A 22,547-nucleotide genomic window follows, 5' to 3' on the forward strand; every position below is an offset into this window, starting at 1 on the left:
GAATTTAGAGGATTAAAATGAATGGTATTCTTATTTTAGTATTTGAAAGGAATGACAGAAGCATGGATACACAATTCAGCTTTCTAAAAAGACTAATTGTAAAAAACATAAACCTGTATTTTAGTTTTAAAAAAATGTGCATCTGAATATCTGTGGCTGCACATAAGTTAGTACTGTACACTCACACAATTCTGCAAAGACAGGCAATTTTGAGAATTGCTTATGCACATATCTATAAAAAAACTAAGGCTTCCCTGTATTTCATAAAATACTTCTTACTCTAAATTTCAAGAGCCGTATGAAAACTTCGCAACTTCTAGTTAAAAAATAAGTAACGGAAGTACAATAACATTTACCCAAAAGGAAACTAAAAACCAGTCCATAAGCCACTATTTCCTATGACAGACAAATTCCTAAGAGAAGAGATCACCCTCACCCATTATCTTAAACCTCAGTAGAGCTCATATTCTGAAGTTTAACACGAAAAAGAAATGTCTTTCATGTTATAATGCTCTACCATCAGTTCTGAGATATTACATTCTAAACACTAATAGTTACATTTCTCAATTAACTTTCACTACTCTGATAATGGATCTTTCAAAACAGCCTAGATTATTATAATACAGGACAATACATTTCAGTCTCTGCCTCTTTAGTTTTATTTGTGACTATGAAGCCAACACAACTCCACAAGAACTAACTTGCTAAATTTAAAACTTGCCCCTTGCTACATTGGTTATATTAAATAATCCAACCTAAATATTGTTGTGGTATTGTACACCACACAAAGATTGCAACTGCCTACTTAACTTTTTGATACGAGAACACTTCAAATTCCAGCAGCATTCAGAGATTTGAAACACTCCAATTTTAATAATTCCCAGTTAAAGGTAAGAAAATAGATACAGTAAGAGAAAAGCATTTCTACTGTAGCCCAAAGTCTATCACAGAACATGAAGAATTTGACCAAAAAAGGGTCACTTTTCTTTAGGGCCAACCACATCAATACCGGCTTGAGCTGCAGTTTTCTAAACTGTTGTGCAAAACAACTACTGTGCTAAAAATACGTTGTTACTCAAACTTTGAGATATTCTCTCCAGAGATAGGACTTCCTGATAGGAGATTAAAATATTAGGAAGTACCCTTCCTGTGTTTTCTAGACTGCTAGGCTAATAAGTTTGTTTTCAACCGCGTTTAAAAAAAAAGGAGCAGATGAACCAATTGATTGGTGTTCACTGCTTTAAAGTGAAGTGACCTTGTATACAAAGCGTGAGTGTAGTAGACCGCAATCTCCTCTACTCTGGCACGATGCTGTAGCAAGTTTGGTTTCCCCTGTATTTTCGAAGGAATTCACACAGGAATTGCCTTGAGACCCTGTCAGTTGGTGACTTCTATTAGAAACTGATGGGAATGCTTGCAAAGGAGATGAGCACAAAGATAGACTCCCACTTTCAGGGAAGTTCTTTTTCTATAGAGAAAGTGAACAGCTGTGGCCATGTGTATACAGCTATGCCATACCTAACCAATTGACTCCAGCTATATAAAAACACTATATAAATTCAGCACTCTTAACTTAAACGGTAACTACAGAACATACTCCATAGTATAACACAATGAAAAAAAATTCCTGATTTGCAGTCCAGATACTAAGGCAAAGTGACAATCAATACCAATTTTGAAGAAAAAATTATTGCGCTTTACAATCAACTAACTTTTCAGGTCAGTATGTTGTATGCTTTGTGCACAGCAAAAACATGGAGCCAAAAGGCTGACATACACATACAAACACAGTTTTAATACTAATTACACATTTGATTTTGATTTCTGCGGAATGAGGGGAAACTAGACAGCTCCAGCTCACAGTCAGACTAGAAGTTCAACAATCTCTTTTACCAATTAGGACAAGTTTTTAAAACTTTTTTATGCGCACAAAAAAACCCACCCACCATTAAAGAAGCTCAACAATATGGATATTGACAGACAGGATCCTTCTGACTTCCCACTGCATAAACGCAGGCTCCTGCAAGACTCTGGTTATTGCAACAGTACATCACCAACATGGTGATGACCATCTACAATGACTCTAGCAGATGCAAATGGAGAAACAAAGCTTCTTTAATCTGGTAATAAGTTTTATCTTTCCTACTTCTAAATTAGATGCCTTAAAACATATACAGCAGTTCAATTCTAATAAATAAACTTCATATACGTAGCCACAAAAGATTTTCATCTAAACACAAGTTTATTTCATCCTGTCTTCCCCAGTTAATGGAAGCTTACTTCTTTATTGTAAATGTCCCTGCTCTTTGATAGTTTCTGATATTTAAAAAAATATTAGAATAAAAGAACTTTTGAGTAATTCATCACAGAAAGTATTATTTTCATCCTGGATTACTAAATTATCATTAAATACTCTTTCACAAGATTGAAAGAAAGGTGAGCCCTCCACTTATGCGAGATCTTAAACTCTCTGCCTGACAAAGTTGCTGATAAAGGCTCAACAGTAAAAATCAGGGTAAGTTCTCAGGAACTGTTATCAAGCAAAGTCATACCGCTCCTGTGACAAGAAGTGTGAGATACAGCCATGTAATCCTGTGCCTTACCATGTATTCAAGTAAATATTAAGCATTTCACTCTCCTTCATGGAATGCTGAAATTTTTTTACTTATCTTTCTTTTAAAATGTAAATCTTAAAAAAAAAATTGCGAAGAAGTTAGGCTACTCAGAGATTAACCTTCCAAATATTTCAAACGTATTTTGTCCTTTTAAATTTCAGTAACAGCACCACTCTCAAAGGAATCTAACTGTTTTAAGGTCTTGCATCGAAAATTTTATTTCACAGTATGTTCATACACAAACAGGTATCCTCACCTATTTTTCTAAGAATTTTAATTTTTTCTGCATGTAAAGTTAATGGCAAACCTTAAGCAGTAAGGTTCTGCTAATGATCAGAAGAATGGCTTAACTGTGCTCTGGCCAGAGCATGGCCTGGGAAGAAAAGACAAGGGGTAACTAAAGTCACAGCCAAACAGCAGCCTGCCATTAAACCTGTGCCCTGTGACAAAGCCCCCAGACATCTTGATAAGCTCTCTTGTTAAAACCAGCACCTTTGTGTTGTCAAAGCAGCAAAAAGGGCAGAGAACTAAAGGCAGGACTGAAAGATGCCCTTTTCTTCTGAACTTGGAGCATAATTTGCGTGACGTTATTTTTTGAGACCTTCAGTGTATTTCCTAAAATAAAAAGAGGAAAAGCTACAGCTACAGAAATAAACAAAAATCTCACCTTGTTATGTTCGTACTTGTATGGAATTTTGAGGGTATCCATGGCTCTGATCATGGCCTGCATTGCTGTAAATATATTCTGGTACACCAGTTTTGTAAAGCCCCTTTTGTCTTCATCAGAGTAACCTGATCCATGAATGATTCTCATCTGCTTGATAAATGTGCTTTTGCCACTCTCTCCTGTGCCTGCAAGACAAATAAGAAGGATATGCTTTAGCCACTGGACACAAACATGACTTCTTTTGCACAATGCTGACAGCTTGTTTAATGCAGAGCTGAACAGTGTCAAGTGGTGCTTGCAACGTAACTACAAGGACCAGTTCAGTGTCAAACAGCAGCATCAGTAGCAACTGAAGTACCACTGAAATAAAACTTCCCTTTTGATCTAACAACTAAACTAATGAGTAAAACAAAACTCCAAAATACATGTACAATATATGACTGCATAGTTAAAAACCTTCCATTCTTGGAGATATAATTGTCCAAAACATCTAACTCCAGGCAATTACTATGAGACATTTTATCACAAAAATTCAGGAAGGAAGAAAAAAACCTACCTTCTTGGCCAACTTTCAGAACATTATGGTAGGCAGCATACAACCAATAGACATGTTTGTGTTTTGGTTTGGTTTTTTGTTTTAAAAAAAGCAAGTAGTGTAACAATTACAGCCCTGCAAACTTTAACCTCAGAAACATGTGATACCAGTGTTAATTAAAATTTGGCTCATATTCATTAATGGACAGTCATTCCTTCCTTCCTTTAAATTTCTTTGCGACTTTGTACTAAAAGTAGTTTGTTAATGAACATTTCTGACTATTTGTCAATTTAAACTTAAAATCTGCTTGTTGGAAGTTTCACACAGGATACATCACACAACATTTTTACTTTGCTCCAATTCAGTGAGCTCATCCTCTGTGACTAGAAGAGCTTATCTATATTACTCCTGTGTTTGCTTAAAAGGAGGAGTGGAAATTTAGAATGCACAGTTGCACAGGCACATAAACCCTGCATTCACTCAGCTACTCAGCTCTGCAGGAAACAAAACGCATGCACCAGGGTGCATTGCTCAGCACTGTGCTTTTCAGCCGTTCAGCCTGGGTTTTATTTTTATCATTTCTGCAAAGCTTTCATGCCTCATACCATAATACTCATGTCCCAGGACAAAGGCAGCGTTATGCCCCTTCGATAATGTTTTAGGTGTCTTGTCAGAGAAGTGTCTTTCTCAGCAGTGTAGTGCAAGGTTAAAGAAGCAACACTTAAGCATTTTTGAGATAGCACATCCTGCAAAAATCTAAGCTGGAAGCCTGTAAAATCTTCTCCCTTTACCATGAGCATCATTTTGAAACCTTCAGTCCCATTTCCCACACGCACAAAACAAACTTCTAACACAAGTCTTCCTTACATATACATTCCCAGAAAATCAAGTACAATGTTACATACTGACCAATTTTACTTTCTCTGGAGAGAAAGTGGTTATTATTGTAATGAAGAAGAACGTACTCTGAAGCCAAAAGCTGAGCCCAAGCCTGCTTCCACCCTCAGCCTTCATGGGGGTCCTCAGCCTGCACTGTGGTCAGGAGTGCAGCACTACGTGCGCGGGCCACCTCTGCAGGGCACTGCCTAGCCACCAGGCAGGACCTGCCCCACGCAACAGGACAAATTCATGCTAACCAGGCACGGGTCTTTGTGGAAAGGGTGAAGTAGTGCAGGCCATCCTGGGTCAATGATATCTGCCTGTCTTGCAGTTCATCAGAATCAGAGGTGCGATCTTTACACTTCTGCAATCTACCAATGGGGAGAAAACATTACTTTTCTTAAGACTGTATAAAATTACAAACCTAGTCAACTAGAACTACTGCATAGCAAAAAATACTTCAAGGTACCCTTAAGACCACCACAGTTTTTCTCTTTTTCTGAAACCTATGAAAGAGAGTCATGTATAAAGGGAAATAAAGTTCCATACCACACATTTTTTAGTAATTCTGTAATACTGTCCAGCTTTTCTGCAAGGTATGTCACACATTTAGTACAAAAATCTGTTCAACATGAACCTATAAAGCACAGAATGGTTATAAGATGCCTTTTTGACACAATTAACTCTTTCACTAAATATTCTGCTTTAACTAATGCATAAGAAAATCACTTCCCCCAAACACCTCTGAATCAGCGGAATACCAAGTGACTTCCAGTATTGGTCCTGACACGTCCCTACATGGGAATCCAGATTCCTTCAAAATCCCCAAATGCAAATTTAGCTTAGAGATAGCAAGGACATGCTTGTATTATCTACTCTGTTCTAAAACCTGAAGCTTCTAATTCTTTTAATTCTTTGTTGGGAGCATAGGTAGCAATCGATATCACACATGATAATCACACACAAGAAAACACGGTGGTAAAGCAATCTGCATCATGTTAGAGAAGAGAGTATTTCAGATTATTTACACCTTGAAAGTGAGTCTACAAAAACTGCAATATATAGGAAAACAAAATCAAAATCCAAAGAAGACTCTAAAACTTAAGCCTGCATCTTATTCAGCTTTGTGGTTCTGTAATTGAGTGTCACTGTACTAAAACTTTGTCAGCCAAAGACGAGCAACACATTATACTTCGAGATCTAAAGACATGTAGATACACACACACTATATGTATTTTTGTATATTTTAAATATACATATGTATACGGAAAAATATCTATTGTATGTACATTTTTCATGTACAACTGTATATGAAAAATATATACTGTATATACATATAAAATATGTATAACTACCCTTACATATATGAAAATGGTATCTCTCTCTCTTGTTGAAGGCCATCTCAAAGTTTCCTTATGTCTGTCCGTCCCCAGGTCAATGCTTAAAACTACTTTCTTGTGCTGGCCCACAGACTAATTTTCTGATTAAGCCAGCGGCAACAAGGAGAACATTTCTAGTCCTCCTTAACTGCACTGAGTGTCACATATGCAGAGGCAAAGTGTGAAAAGTATCCTGATGAAAAAGGAAATAATGCACAGAATGCATACATTACTAAGAAGTGAAAATGTTCATTTGCAGCACAATATACAGGAACTCAGAAAAACTTCAGACTGATAGTTCCTCTTAGATTGTTATGATGAAGGGCAAAAAGTAAATATTTTTATATTGTTGCTGACAAGAAAAGCATAAAAAGAAATTCCAAGTATAGCTTTTTTTTTAAACAGTAGCATCAAATCTTTTTGTAAAAAAAAGTCCTGTTTATGGGCAAACTGCTTAATAGTGATAGAACACCATTTACAAGCATCTCACTAGAGATTTGCTCAGATAGTTCTGCCCAAACTAAAATAATTGGAAAGAAAACAAGCAATGTTATTTACTATCAGAGAAACAGGGGAAAATTTGGCATAATGAATTACCAGGGTTAGCTAAGCTGCAATCATTACAGCATTATTCCTCATGGGGAGTGAGATTTTAACCTATCTCTGTTACAGCACTGAGTCAAACCTAGATTTGATTATTTTTGTATATTTTTTGGCTTTTAAAATCCCATGACTGGCATTATAAGAAAATCAAGATGTTGATTGATAGAACACCAACTGTGCTTTCTACAGCCTCATCCATTACAGAGCAAGTTAAGAAACACAATTTTACCTATCACCATATAAAACAAAACCAACACTGGCTAACAGGCTGAACAAGACTCTTGAGTGGGTGTGTTTCACCTGGTGAAAAGAAGAAAACTTGAAAGTGGATAAAAAAAATCTACATGTCCTGAGGGGCTCTGAATGCCTTACAGCTTCTGCTAACCGCTGCTTCTACCACCATCATCCCAGGAATACCTCTAGCTGATATAAGGAGAGAGCACAGGTAAAATGGCAATGGAGAGGATCAGCGGAATGGACCAAGGTGGGATAAAACTATACTGAGATAAATTTTCTGCTGGCTGCTGTTGCACATTTAAATTAGTCAAGATTGGATCAGTTCTCTGAAGCCAGATGAGTAGTATCTCCTTGTCTGTCAGAAGACAGTTGAAGGCCACACAACATAGCAGAATCTCAATAATAATAACAACAACAACAACAACAATAACAACAACACCCTTCCTCCTCATCTTTTATAAACAGTGACTTTCCAAAAAACCCTATGATCCTAATACAACTCTTGGGTGGTACTTTGGAGAGAAGTCAGTGGTGTGACTGAAAAAGAAAGAACTCCCTGATTCAAGCACACAGTATGGTTGGTCGTTTGACATTTTTAAATTTCTTTCCAGATTAAAAAAACAACCCAACTGATGAATGAAAATAATTAACTAACTGTCTTCTAAAAGCAGTAAAGAAATGTCTCAAATAGTGATGAATTCCCATTAAAGCACGGCATAGAGGATTATCAAAACTTGTAAGTAAGAGCTTAGCATCTTACAACCTGGCAAATCTCTGAAGACCCGCCAAAATTTTTTTTCTTCAAATGGTGATCGCAACAAACATTACCGCATCACCAAGAATTTTACAACCAGTGATCTGAAAGGCCCCCCAGCAGTATTATTTCCAAAAGCAGAACCAGGAAGGAAGTCAGGTTGCTGAAATGCAGCAGTAATCCCTTACGCGCTTGCTTGCGCACACATACACACGTATCATGCACAATTTATTGTATTATTGCTATTAGTCCTGGTGCACATCCTGCAAATATGAAACTACAAAATGTTGAAACACAACATACCTTGCCCTGTGAAACTTACAGAAAAACTTAACAAATGGTTCATTTTAAATAGGTGATAATGCAGCTACTGGCAGAATGGCTTCAAAACTCATATAGTAGCTGACAAGGAAGACATAGGAGACTAATTAAAAAATAATTGAAGACTAGAAGCCTAGGCTGACCAACTTTTCTTTCACATGGGTATGCAACACATACCTGTACTTGTTTTCGCATTTCTCTGCATTGTAACTTAAGTAAATCTGAACTATAACATCCTGAGTGATCAAATACAAGGCTGTTTTTAAACTAAAACAACAAAGATGCCATTCTCTAAGCAAAATCCACACTGGCATCTGTTAAGAAAATAAATGCTGCTAAACTACACCTGACTCTCTCTGTTTATTCCTAAGTTTGACCTATGAAAAAGCAAGAAAAACATAAGCTATATTTTATTGTTTGAAATTTCGTATTTAATTAGATAAAAAAGGACATATGTAAGAAAAAAAAAACCACTGAAATCCACTACCCTGTTAGTCACTATCCACATACATTTACTAAGAACCACTAAATCAACAGTGTGTACATTTGCAGAAGACTGGCTTTTAGCTTAGGACACGGTGGCAGAAAGAAGCCCAGAGGTACCTGGAAAGTGAAGATTCATGGGTCACTTCTATCTGCTGACCATTTTTCTACTTGCAGTATTACTATACCTCCACTGTTTCATCAAACATTTACCCAGAAAAAGCAGTCTGCTGTGCACTGCCTCACAGATTTAAAGAAAAGTGCAGAAACCAACCTCATTAGGTATTAAGTAGTGGAGCAACTCCGATTAAGAGCTAAAACAGTAATAGAGAAGTGACACATGAGAAGAAAAATATTTGATTTCAACTATAAAGTTATATTTCACTTGGAAGAGAGTTTTATGTCCTCGCTGCTACTACTAATTCAGCTATAGAGAAAACAAAAAATATGGTTTCTTTTGTTGCTGTTCCAGCGGTGGAATGCATCAGGATCACATTTCTGCTGAAACTGAGTATGGCCCTATATGAAAACATAAAAACTGTGAGGAATTCAGGCCTTGGAGTAGCCTGGCTTTGTAGGTGCCAAAATATCCAAAATGTATTACGGAATGCATGAGATCATTCCAGGAGCTGAAGCAAAGGAGCCAGTCTGTCCTACCACTTGGAACAGCAGCTTTGAGGCTTGCAGTTGAAGGCCGCTGTCGGGAGGGACATCCAGCTGGTTGAGCCTGTAGTGAAACTCCCTCAGATGGAGGCAAAGCTCCCCAGCTCACCCTATAACACCTCTGTGCAAGTTCTGGAGCACAGCTAGAATATCTCTTCTCCATCCAAAGAAGGCGGCGAGGCTAGCGAAACAATCAGGCTCCTAAACAAACAGCTCTTTCCATCTGACATGACTGAGCATCTACGCAGACAGGTTCCTCATCCTGACACCTTACGAATGGATCGTTGCCCCTACAGCCTTGACCATCACCTCTGTCAACAGTGGCCACAACCAGAGAGTTGTCCATCAACTTCAAGCCAGTACAGCTATTGCCTAGCACTCCTTTCTAACTGAGGACTCCTCGTTCTCTATCCAACTTTTTCTCCATTGCTTAAAAAATATTATCTCCATGACATATTTTATCTCTGTATCATACCTCTTGAAAGATACCTGAGTACCAACCTATACCTCCAACCATTTTATACAATTATGAATTAATTTTTGGAATTGACTGTTTTAGTCTTTGTCATAAAAACTGAGGTATAACACCAAAGAATTTAAATGACAACTCATCCAGAGACATAAGTAGAATTTCTATGAGGAAACATTAGAAGTCCTGATAATGAATATAGCAGGCATATTTGTATTTTCCATAAAATTAATAGTAGTACTGTAGAATCCTCCTTCTGTGATTATCAAACTCCCTAATTAACATTACTAGATTACACTTCACAAGAGTCACTTGATGTTAGGAACTGCTTTCGATGGTGTTTCAGTTAGACTAATGGACAAAACTATGGAACAGGAAAGCACCTGAAGTTTCAAGCAAGGCAACGATACAAGCCAGGACAGGAGCTAATGTTTCCTGACATCTGTTCCTACACCAATAGCACACGGTTTTGTATGGAGTAACTACAAAAAGCTAAGTTAGGAGAGAAATCGAGTGATGGCCTTTGAGATTTAACAAAGCACAGGTTTAAATTAAGAGCCATCAATAAAAAACCTGGAAGAGGTGTACATGCTGTTCTATTGCCAAGTGTTTGCTCCACTGACAGAATCTCTTTAATTTAACTACATAATCATCTTAATTATTTTGTTCACAGTCCACATCTACATATTGTACTTGCTTTCAAAAAGGAAGCATATAATCATTTTACCATTCACTAAATTACCTCCTCTGTATCGTTTTAGTAATTTATAAACATTTAGTTAAGATGACTATCAATATTCTATGAAAGAAAACAAAATATCATGTCATGAATGACTCATGTAACAACAAAAAAGAGCCTGGCAAGATAAGTGAAGATTCCTTCCAAAGAAAGGACGGGTAGAATTTTATGAATATAGCTCAGGAAGTGAAGAATTACATTTAATATGTAATGTGAAACATCTACATCAACCTAGAGTTAATTGTTTCAAGAACAGTCTTGAATGTCTTAGATGTTTATGAAAAACTAAGCAAGTGTTATCCATTGCAAAATACTACTAAAGCTGTTGCATCTTTTCCTTACCTAAACTAGACTATAAAAACTGTATCAACCATCTTTATCTAAGAATGATTTTTTTTTCCTCTTGTTGATTATTATATGCATAAATATCATACTGTACTAATGAACTTCTCCACAGCGGAGTATGGGAGCTGAATGCTCTCACTTCCAGACAGTCTGAATGCTTTCTAAAGCAGAGAAATCCTCTTACAAATTTAATCTGGCTGTGTTTGAGCAGATAATAAACTTTGCATGTCGCTCTAATGCAGCCACTAAACTCAAAGAAATAAAACTTACACTCATCCTCATTGTACCTGTGACACAATTAAAATCAGTCCAAGTGACTACTACAATAAAGCCTAAGCAAGACATCGAATTGCTGACAACTGGGAAGATAGAATTAAAATTTAAAATTCAGCTGATGTTCTGCAGCTTCTTAAATGAATATTAATTCAAGCTTTTTACTGAAACAGAACCTCTCAAACTCCTTTACAAGAAATCTAGTTAATCAAATATAGCTTTGTGCCAGATAATCAAAACCACACTGTATTACTATGCAGCCAGGCACAACCCATTACTGGAAGTCAGCATCTTCCTCTCTCCACCTTCAATTCTGAAAAAAAAAAACCCAAATCCAGAAACAAAAAATAACAACAACAACAACAAAACCCCCACAAACAACCCACCCCCCCAAAAAAACCCCCACCCAACAAAGCAGAAGAACCTCCTTATCATTTCAAGCTATAATCAGATAATTTTCACAATTCTAGAGCTATCTTCTTATGGTTTGCGTATAATTCAGAGGCAGGAAAGCAAGAGAAGAGATAAATTGGCTGCCTTCACAGAGGAAAAGTAACTCCTTAAGATTTCACAGAGCTTTGTAAACGGATTCAGAGGAGGACAGGACCCCACTCTGTGTGACCTTCTCCTCCCTCCTCTTGAATGGATCCCTCTGAAAAACTAGGGGCTCCCTAAAGAGAAACAACTCTTTACAGTCTGTGCTTAGCTTTCGGTTTTATATGGTTTGGAGCAACTTCAACAAATTCTGCCTAAAGAGGTCATCCGTGCAGAAAAAGTGCCACAAATGAAGTTTCACCCTCAAAAATATTTTCTTTATGCTACTCACAACTCTACCTAACCGCAAACTGTTGAAAACCAGTCCAATGCATGCTGTTTGTCCACGGAAAAAGTATGAACAAAACCAGAAGCAAACACCAGCACTAGTCAAAAACAGTACAATACAAATTCCTACCTTCCTTCCACAGAGGAAAGCCCAAATCTGTCTTTAGAAATTTCTGCATAATTAATTTCAAATGGGTTTTTATACCCACATCTGAGGGCAGAATATAGTGTTGGAAAGCAGACTCCAAGGCACAAACATATCAGAGTTCATCACTGTTCCCAAAGGTACTTCGTTTTCACCTCAGTGACAAGCCTGATAAAAAAATCCAGGTAGATAAATCAATATGCTCTTCACCCACCCCCGTATTTTCTCTTATTATTTTAATATATATCTTATTTGAGGAGGTCTTTATCATATACAACTACCTATAAGCCAACATGCATGGATTTTGTTAGCTATTTATTAATAGAAAATGGTAGTAATATGCTGACCACCCCCTGATTTCCTGTGAAAACTAACTTAACTACTGGATGAAGACTGGGATTGGGGTTAAACCTCTTAACTTTCTTTGCTATTCCACCTATGGTGCTTCACCTGTGTACGTAAAGTACTCTTGCCATTAAGTAAGCCTATCTAATAAAAGGTTTTAAAATTAAGTTGGGGGAAAAATGCAACCATGTTTAAAAAAAAAGTTTACAAGATGGTTAATATTCACATAGTATCTCAAATAAGATTTTCTTAAACGGGGGGTTGGAGAAAGAAATCACCATGTGATTGACTTAAGGCTTACTACAAAACAATGTTATCAAGATGGTTTGATGGTAAATATTTTCGATTATAGATTATCGATATTATCAATGTATTATAAAAATCTGTATTTACGTATTTTAATAGTGTTGTGTTTCCTATTGTTATATACATTTGTAAAATGAAGTAAGAGCATCTACTCTTCAAGTTGATGTTTCAGAAGGCTTTGGGTACTTCATATGAGGGAGTTCATTGTTTAAATTAATTTCAAGTCTCTTTCATTTTTTGTTACTCAGAGATTATGAACAGACAGACATAATTCCTATTCCTAGCAACTCTGAGAGACACCATTTCAGGGACAGTACAAACCACTTTGATTAATCAAAAGCAAGGAAAAATACTGTTAGCATTCAAAATCATAATATTTTTCCTTTATTTTTACCATGGGAGGGAATAAGATGCTTTTACTATTTTAAAAAATACCTACATCTTTAGAAAAAGTGATCTTCATGTCTAAGATACAGCAACAGAGTTTTTTGTTGGTGTGTCGTCGTCCCCCCCCCGCCCTGCCCCGAGCAAGGGCTATCATTCTTCTACCCGAATGAAATTGCCATCATTGTAACTGGAAAAGGAGAATCCGGATCTCTTGACATTTTCTACTATCAAACATAACTATCATGTACAAGAATGTAACTACAAAACAATAGCTGTATTTACCATGCACACAGCCTTATACTTTGCATGTTCTGCTTTTGTCAGGTGTAGTTAGAATTTTTGTGATCTATTTTCTAATTTATGTTTCAAAGAAGTACTGTAATACGCAGAGAGTATACCTGATGTGCATTTGTGTCCATTGGAAACGCCGACAAAAAACAGTGTCTTACCTAATTTGTCAATTTTTAACAACATGTTAACAACAACTAAGTGCAAAAGCATGAAAACACACTTTACAAAGGGGTTTTTTTTTAATAAGTTAGCCTATTTTATGTTTGTGAGCTCTATTTTAAAAGCCTGACATAAACTTTTGACCTACCATGCAGAAAAAGGGCTCCATCCAGGAGCTGAAAGGATACAGCAGAGCATTTTGTTTCTTAGAATGTGAAAATACTTCAAAATCAATTGTTTTGCTATACCAAAACCAGTATAAATGTATCTTTACTGAAAACAAAAGTCATTGAAATAGTAGCACTTGTTATGATGCAATATTTTTGTCAAGCAGCATTTCTGGTATTACTAAGTATCACTATCTTACATTAAAGAGTAAGAACAGCAAGTGCTTCTTGGTGTTTTGGTACATCTTTTCCTCAAAAACGGCTGGCCACTCCTTCCAGAAAAGATAGTCACTCAAACTCTGGGCTCCTTATAAAAGGCCTAAACCACCACCACCCCACACCGAGTTTAGTGCTGTGATCAGCTGTAATGACACTGAGTCCAGCCCTAGATGGAGTAGCCAGGGTGGTGGTGCATGGAAGTGAGATGGATGCTCATGAGTGGGCCTGAAACCAGGTGGGTGTGGGTTTGGATTACCACCACCTCTTCAGTCTCCCTGGGGAGGGAGGAGGAGTGTGGAGGCATCCCCTTCACACTGGCCTGAGGGAAAAGGGTTAAATATGAGACCAAAATATTTACTGTTAGACGTCATGTTTAGCTTACACCACTAAGACAGTATTGCCTTTATGGTGCTCTCAAGATGGGTCATCTTTGGAAACCAGGGAAGATACGCAATGTGTAATACATGTTGTAAGGTATATTATTTTTAAAATCATGCATTACTGCGGCAGATTCCTCACTGCAGTCAGCGCAGGGCTCTGCTTGCAAGACCTTGCACTTTGTTTGGGCTTGTTTGTTTGTAGTTGGACTGAAGCAAAAATTACTTTATTGTTTTAGTGCTAGGAGTATATTTGAGGCTTGAAAGCATCCTTCTGTCTCGGGTCTAGTGCTGGCTGAGTGAATGGACCAGGGAAACTGTCGGACAGGTATCTGCATACTGACATTTGATATATAGTTCCTTTATGTTTCTGATATAAGTTTGGTAATGATACTAGTATAAGTTTGGGTTTTTTCCTACCAGAAAACAGAACAGGGCAAGGAGCTTCAGCAGACATAACCGCTGCTGGGGGAGCAAAAAGAAGGTGAGTTGGGGGGTGAGAGGGCAAGGCCAACACAGATACCACTTTTGAATCATCAGCCGTGCGAAGGCCTGGGAAGTGCTTTCCCCCTCCCCTACAGGCACACGGCTCCTCCAGCCTGGCCTTCACCCCACGGCCATGGCCACGGCCACACAGGGCTGCGCACAGCCCAGGGCTGTTCCTCCTGACAGCCACCTTCAACGCGAAAATTTCTAGGAGGATATTAAGCAATACTGAGAGAGGGTCTGTCCCTGAAAGACCGGTCCCTTAGAATAAGCAGTGTTCCTTCATCCCTTCTCGCCCAGGACACACACAGAGCCCAGCAGAACAGACAGCCCACGATAAGGAGCTCTGGCATGGCAGCAATACAATAAAAATACATTACTCCCATTTTTATTTTCATCCTTCAAATAATCTGAGAGGTTCAAGTGTTGGGTTTGTGTTCCCCTAGTTCCTACATTTACAGTGTCACCCACAGCTTTATGTGTTTCTCAGCACACATGCACATGGGCATGGGTGTGTGCATGCACACGCACACAGAGCGAACCCCAGGCTGGCTCCAAGGCCGAGAGCCTTACAAATCCCCCCCCAGGGCAGCACATTTCCTGCAGCTTATGGCAGATTGTCCTTAACCTGAGAGTGCTTTTTAACTGCTGCTTCCCCAGGAGAAAGTCACTAGCTATTTATTTTTTGCCATCCTCAGCAAAATCTTGTCTTCTCAGCCACTGCAAGGAGCCATACACTAATTAAGCAGCTCCTCTAAAATGAAGCTAGCCCCTCTGCACACCTCTTCCCCCTGCAAGGAGAAGGGAGGCAAGGGCCGGCCAGCTCGTTAGCTGGACAGGAGCAATGCAGCTGCTGTGTTTTCATATCTCAGGAAAGACGGCCCATGTCTAATTTCAACCATTTAAAATCTTACAAGATTTGACTAATACTAATAAAAGAAAGATTGAATAAATTCATGTTTTAATTATGTTCCTTGCTTATTTTAATGTAAAGATACCTATGTCCATACTTGCATGTGCATGCACACGCACACAGTGATGAAGACTCTATAGACACAAATATACCACTGGCACTCTCTGACTTTATGAAATCAGGTCAAGGGTACTGTTACCAAAGAACAACTTTATAATTAAAAAAATTATAATTAGATTCTCCACAAAAAAAAAAAAAAAAAAAAAAAAAAATCCCTGGTTTTTATTAAGAGAAAAAATAGAAAGTAAATTGAATAGCGAAGTTTTGAGAGGACATCCTTGCTAGCCTTACACATGACACCATATATAGGTATTTTCATGCTAAGTACACGGTTACAGAAATGCAGCGTTCTTTTAAGATGCAGCATTTGCTCATGAAAACAACTGAAAAGTTGAAAAATTTTAAGCTTGGGGGAAGTGAAGGATGAAAACTACTACTGGGCCGCTAAGAACACGGTATGAGAACGTACCAGGGACAAGCGGGCAGATTTTGCTGGTCAAAGCATCCAGTCACATAGTTTTGCATTTGCATTTCTAACAGCAGAGTGTACTAGCAAGCCACGCCACTTAACGCACCGCTTCCCTACGGCTGAAGAGCGTAACCTTTTAACGTTCTGCTCCTCCAGCAGAGAAGCAGCCAGGAGGCCGCAGGTGGAGCACCGGGCTGTGACGGGGACAGCATGCACCGCTCCCAGCCCGTCAGGTGGACCCGCCGGAGCCCAGCTCCAACGCCACTGACCTGCTCAGCTGAGCTACTTCAGCAGCTCAAGGGAAAACAGTTTCCAGCTGCCTGTCAGACGAGTCAAAACTGACAGCTCCAGGACTTCTGCGTTCTCTTCAAGAGAAACTGCCGATCCTCTTTGTAATTACCTTGTTATAGGCTGAAGGTACATATTTATTTAGACCCGATTATGTAACCTTGTATATACCAGGTTATTACCTCCTCTGAAAGCTTTTAGAATTTTTTCACATTTACTGACTTTACACACATACACAAAACATCAACCAAGAATGGGTACATTAATAAATAACTGATGTCTATTTATAAAAGTAACAAAAACATAAGATAATATCAATAAGAAGACAATGGAAATTGTGGATGAGCAATATGCCTTGCTGCCTCTCAGAAGAAGTATCTGTCTGCTGGGATACTGTTACAGTATCAGAAGAAATCTTAAGAAATGCATGAACTAGATGTGTTTTGAGTTACAGCTACTGTTTTAAACAACATAAACTCTAGCCAATAACATGTACTACCGAGATGCAGCTATGTTCTTTAGAAAAAGCCACCTCCTTTCTCTCCTAGAGTCTCTTCATAGCTCTGACCTCTCCTGAAACGACATGTGGCTTCCTGTTTTAATGTAAAGTCCACATGCTGTTCATGGGCATGTAAGTTAGTACTGGCATTATCAATCCTTGTTTACCTCCGCATCTGAGAGAAAGTTCTAAATTCACTTAAGTCCCTGGGTAATTAAGTTTTCTGTGGTGCTGGGTTTTTGTTTCACAGGCATTCACATAATTATGCTTTTCAGTTGTATTTGCATCTAGTTTCACAGAGATTACACTGAATATACCTAGCCATTTTCAGTGCTATGGAGCAAGATACTCAAGAACATGCTTATGCATGTTCCTTATCTGTTCCTATTCTGATTTTGTACACCAAAAATATACAAATTTAACCGTCAAGGCAAAGAACCATAATGCAATTACAGCTCACACAGGGGTGAGGTGGTGGAGGGAAGGACTTCTAGTTTCTGTTAGCTCTTTTTTTTCTTTCTAGAGGAAACTTTTACTTCCAGGAAGTAAACATTTATTTTACATGTCATTCCTTTGCACAATAGTCAAATGAAAAGTGTTCCAGTCCAAATTTTTAGTTTATGTTTTAGGCTATTAAAATGTTATCCACACAGCTCAACATTCTTTATACATTTTTTGCATTATAATTTCAGTTCAGCTAAAAAAAACAACCGAACAACCAAGCGCACATCCAGCTGTCAGCACAAACCACAGAGTCAACCGTCTAAAGCTAAACAAGTATCTACTTCCAACAACCACAAGGGCATGATGCTGAAAGGTGATTATATTTGGCTCCTCCATATTTACTTCTACTTTTGCACCGCTCTTTTTATACCCTTGCAGTAAAAACACAGTAACAAAGAAAAACCTAGCTTATTTAGAGTTACACCAGGCCTGCAGTTGTAAGGAGGCCCCTGTGCGTGAACATGCAGAAGAAATGTCTGATCTGAAATTCAGTCAATTGTCAAGTTAAAAATTAAAAGACTTCTTCTGATAAACGGTGGTCTCTAATTACATTTTATATAGGATTGGACTGTCTGAAAATGTATTATTAAAAACTCTGGGAAATGCAAAAGAAGTTACTAAAAATGTTTTCTACATTCTCAGGCTTGCTCTAGGAGGAAAGGAGGAAGAAAGGAGGGAGGGAGGGAGGGAGGGAGGATAATAGCTTACAATGGTTTAAAAAATAGACTAGATCTTTCAGATGTATAAAAAACCAGCATGATACCACTATTGCCCTAAAGGCCTTCAATCTTGTATAATAAAAGTTCATTTTATGGAGAGTAGAAATGTTGAAAATGCTAACATTTTTCAACACAAGGAAAAGTTTTGAGACAAACACTGCTTCTTCTACTAACTTCACAAATTCTAACCAGCAGACCCCTCCATATGGCTTTCGATATCATTCTGCAGAATTTGTAAAATCACCACCAAAGACAGAGGTGTCGCTGGCAGTGACTCTGCACGCCCTTGGGAAAGGACTTCTTCTCGTGAACCTACCAGTAGCTCTCCAACCTCTCCCTGCAGGTCTCTGCACCGTGCAAGCCAGGAGAGGAGAGCTGCATATGGAAGAAACCACCCCTGCCTGTGAGATCATGGTGCGAGCCGCCAACCATCTCTCCCCAGCACAGGCACAGCTTGGCCCTTGTCGAGGGAGTACAATGAAGGAGCCCCTCTTCCACTCACAGACCAGAAACAGGCAAGACAGTTCCCTGCGAAGCTCATGGTGCAGAATTTATTTCTGGAGCATTTTATCCTCTCTCCCAAGCCTTCACACATAAGCAACATGGAGCCGTTTGGCTGCCATCACACTGGTGAGCAAGACGTGACTGAAAACAGATTAGAATGCCACTCTCATCAGCAGCGGTGGCCAACCGTCTTCCATGCTTTGTAACATTTTTGTTTCCAAGAGGGATGGGAAGCAGAAGATGATGTGATAGCCAGGTAGTTCTGAACTACGCTCCTTTTTCCTCTGGTCAGCTGACAGTTTTTGGGACACAGCTGTCTCATCTGTCATAGAAGAAATGGAAGAGAAAGCCCAGCTGCTCTAACACTATTGCCCTACAGACCTGAAAACAGCTGAAAGCCTTTGCGCATTAGTAAAAAATTAGCCACTGCACCCTCCCAGGTAAGTACACAGAAGCTGCTGAATCATGCGTGCACATCCAGTATAATCAACACCTCACACTAATTAGCAGTTACCTCCTCAAAAGTGTTTGCCACGAAGAAGATGCAGTTGATTTTCTCTTTGAATGTGATCTACAAAAATGTGTAAGCTTTCTGACATTTATGGCCAGAGGACAGAGGTTGGTCCTCTAATCCCTGGCGCATGGGAACAGTCCCATAAAAGTCAACACAAGTGTTTTGGGGATGGTCTTCAATTTATAGCTATTCAGGAAAAATGTTACGTAGTAAACAACAGTAGGTTTGGCAACTCTGGTAAAGCAACTTAGTTGACCAAACTATGCAGTTAAAGACTACTTTCTCACTGTGGCAGACAAACAATAAAACTGTAGAAATGTGTTAAGACAATGGATGCCCTGCGTTATTCTCTGACATAAAATTTAAAATGAATGTTTCTATTCAGATAAATATCAACCCTTTTTGATTGTCATCTGAGATCAGCTTTAAAATCTGATGAACAAGTTTTCTCGTGCCTTCTTCACAGCTTTCTGTACTTAACAGTTTCATCTGTTTTCTAAAGATGAAGAAAAAACACATTTTAAAGTCTTTTGCACAAGTTTTCAGAGACTAGCACTTTTGTCAGGTATCACATAGCTTTACTTCAACCTGCCAAGTAATTTTTTTTCCAACAAAATAACTTGGAAATTCAGAAAATAACACTGAGTTTCCACATTTTAATAATAAACTTCCAAAATGTGAAAATCCTAAAAAAGATATATTTCAAAGTCTTGAGTGCAAAGTTTGAGTTTGCAAGAGAAAACAAGTTTGCAAATCTGAGTTTGCAAGAGAAAACAAGAGAAAACTCACACTGTATTTGTATAAAAATACAGATTTTTACACTATGCAGCTTAGGGTCAAAATACTAAAGTTCCACTACCAGAACTATAATAAATTGTAAACCTTGTTGCAGCTAAGCAGACCCAAGGTATGTCCACGCCATTTTCAGGAACAACAACAACCGCAAAAAACCTCAAAACAAAACAAAAAACCAAAAAAACCCCACACCACCCCCCAACTTTGTAATTGTTATCTCCTCCTGTACTGATTCCACTGATATTAGTAGTAAAGAAAAGAAATAGTCACACTTCAGAAAGATTAAGTTACGGAACAGCTTAGAAAAAGAAATTAAAGAAAGCAATAATGACCTCAGGAAAGGTTAATCATAAAACCCTTTTTCTGTTATCCTTATTAAGGATTTTATTCTGCCATCCTTACTCTTTAAGTAGTCCCAACAGATTACTGCAAACTATGGCCTCATTAATATGCACGAGGGTAAAAAACGGAGAGTAGCCGTCAAGAGAGTATACTGCGATGTGTATTTTAATCATTTTAGAGGCATTCTTGAAAAATAAAGAATAAAGAGCATTACATGCTTTCAAAAAGTCTCTGCCCATCACTTAGTAACCTAAGTACCTAAATAATTTTTAACATGGGAGAGAGGAGTCTAAGAACGGAGTTACCGTGGTGTGAGCAGTTACCACACATTAGCTGCTCCACAGTGGTTTTTGCACAGGTAGCTTCAGTTATGCACAAATGTCAAGCTTTATCAAACTAATTTATTAGTCCTCTTTTATTTCAGTAAATCCTGCTGGACTCAGTAGTTAATGAGAAGATTAAACATGTTAAAATGCTGTCCTAAAATGACTTCATCTATGTTATAGCATACTGACAAATGAAGATAATTTACAGAGTTCACTCTATAATTTTCTAGTAACCACTATAATTTTAAACTAAACTATCAAATGAAAGCAGCAGAACACCATTTTCTGCTAATTCCCTATATTTACTCTAGTGCAGCTCTGTTGTTACAAGTTTATTATTAACCTGTTCTAATGCTTTTTAACTTCTATTTGAGAAACAATTCTTTGCAAGGTATTTCATTACATCATAAAACTAGGTGTACAGGTCATGATCCCATTCCTTCTCAACACAGAGGTGAAATACACATTCACCTGAACAAGAACACATTTGAGCTCAGTGTGGTTACACCTGTTGCATGTGATTTACCACTCCTCAGAACAGTTCCTCACCAATGGGTTTAAGTTATTGTTGTTAATTTTCATTACAGAAAATGGTTTACTTATTTCTAAACAATCAAAAAGAACAGGTATCAATAGCATTTTCCTGCATTACTTTTAAAGGCTATTGGTACTTAACCAATAAGTAAGCACCAATTAGAATCCATTTCAAGGCTGTTTTTCATGGGTTTTTTTTCTGTAAATTGCAGCTGTGTAATACATTTTACTGAGATTAAAAAAAAAAAAATTCCACACAACATTTTTCTACGTTTAATAAAATGTTACCTACATTGTTGCTTTGCATCTTTATGATTTTTTACAAACACAAGTCAGTATCAAGAATAGTCTCTGGGCAGACAAGCTACTCCATTCAAACAACATCTCCACACAGTGCGATTTGGGTTTATTTAGAACTCTGCTTACTGGCGCTCCACGATCATACATACTCCCTGTTGACCACATACCCTCCACGGGAAGGTGCATTAGCTGTCTTTAGTAAAACACAGGTGCTGTGACAACAATCTGGGACAAAATAAGTGCAGATGCAGTGATTTGTACTTTATACAGTATACCAGCTTCAAATCACACAAATACTTTGTCTCTCTAGATGACTGCAGGCAATCTAGTATTTGATTAACTTTGGAAGGTATGTAAAATTTGAAAAAAGTTCTACATTTTTATAGCCCTAAATACTGTGGTCTAAAGCCTAAGCCTTCTCTTCCCTTGCACAGATATTTTCTGAATTAGCAAGACTGAAATGCAACCATACCTATTTCTGTAGATGAACAGAAGACAAACTTTATGTTGGAAGGCCATCTACTACCTGGTGGTACAGGGTTTCCGGCCATGACATTTCCCTGCTGCAGCGAAGGACCTATGGCAAATAAGCAGTAAAAGCAGAACTTTCCAGAGGCTGTCATTTACCAGGTCTGTGTACAGCCCACATGCCTGACACATTTATAAAATCACTGGGCTTTCTCTACAACCACAATGCAACCGCACTGCTGGCATGCATGCAGTAAGCCTGGCACTCCCAAAAAACACTGGCTTTACTAAGCATGTGCACAGTGCCTATAGTATGTGTGTACACTACTTCTACTCTGAGCATATGAGTGGGTCCTGTAAGAACATTCATGGGCTGCAACCACTTGCATGGCAATTAGCTGACCCACTGATTATTGCTGGGCTGCCTCAGCAAGAGTCCAGATTAATATGCCCTAACACACTGAAGTACCTACACTTTGAAAAGGACAAAATTATATTCAGCACACACTGAACTGTCCTAAGCTATGTTTGCTTTGAGCTATTCCAGGCAGAACTATTATGAATTACCAATGAGAAAATACGAGGTTTCTTCGTGGCGCTGGCCTTCACCCAAGGACCTTTTACAGACATAATCCTGGGTTGAATC

General features: G+C 38.2%; 1 protein-coding gene across 1 annotated transcript in view; it reads right to left on the reverse strand.

Annotated features, from left to right (window-relative positions):
* Positions 1–22,547, reverse strand: part of LOC104259212 (guanine nucleotide-binding protein G(q) subunit alpha) — a 139,540-nt gene that overhangs the window by 87,209 nt on the left and 29,784 nt on the right. The window contains exon 2 of the mRNA XM_059834140.1: positions 3,283–3,467. Coding sequence (XP_059690123.1) covers positions 3,283–3,467 — 185 coding nt within the window. The remainder of the gene's footprint in view (positions 1–3,282; positions 3,468–22,547) is intronic.

Source organism: Gavia stellata, chromosome Z (assembly GCF_030936135.1).
Source record: "Gavia stellata isolate bGavSte3 chromosome Z, bGavSte3.hap2, whole genome shotgun sequence".
Classification (NCBI taxonomy): domain Eukaryota; kingdom Metazoa; phylum Chordata; class Aves; order Gaviiformes; family Gaviidae; genus Gavia; species Gavia stellata.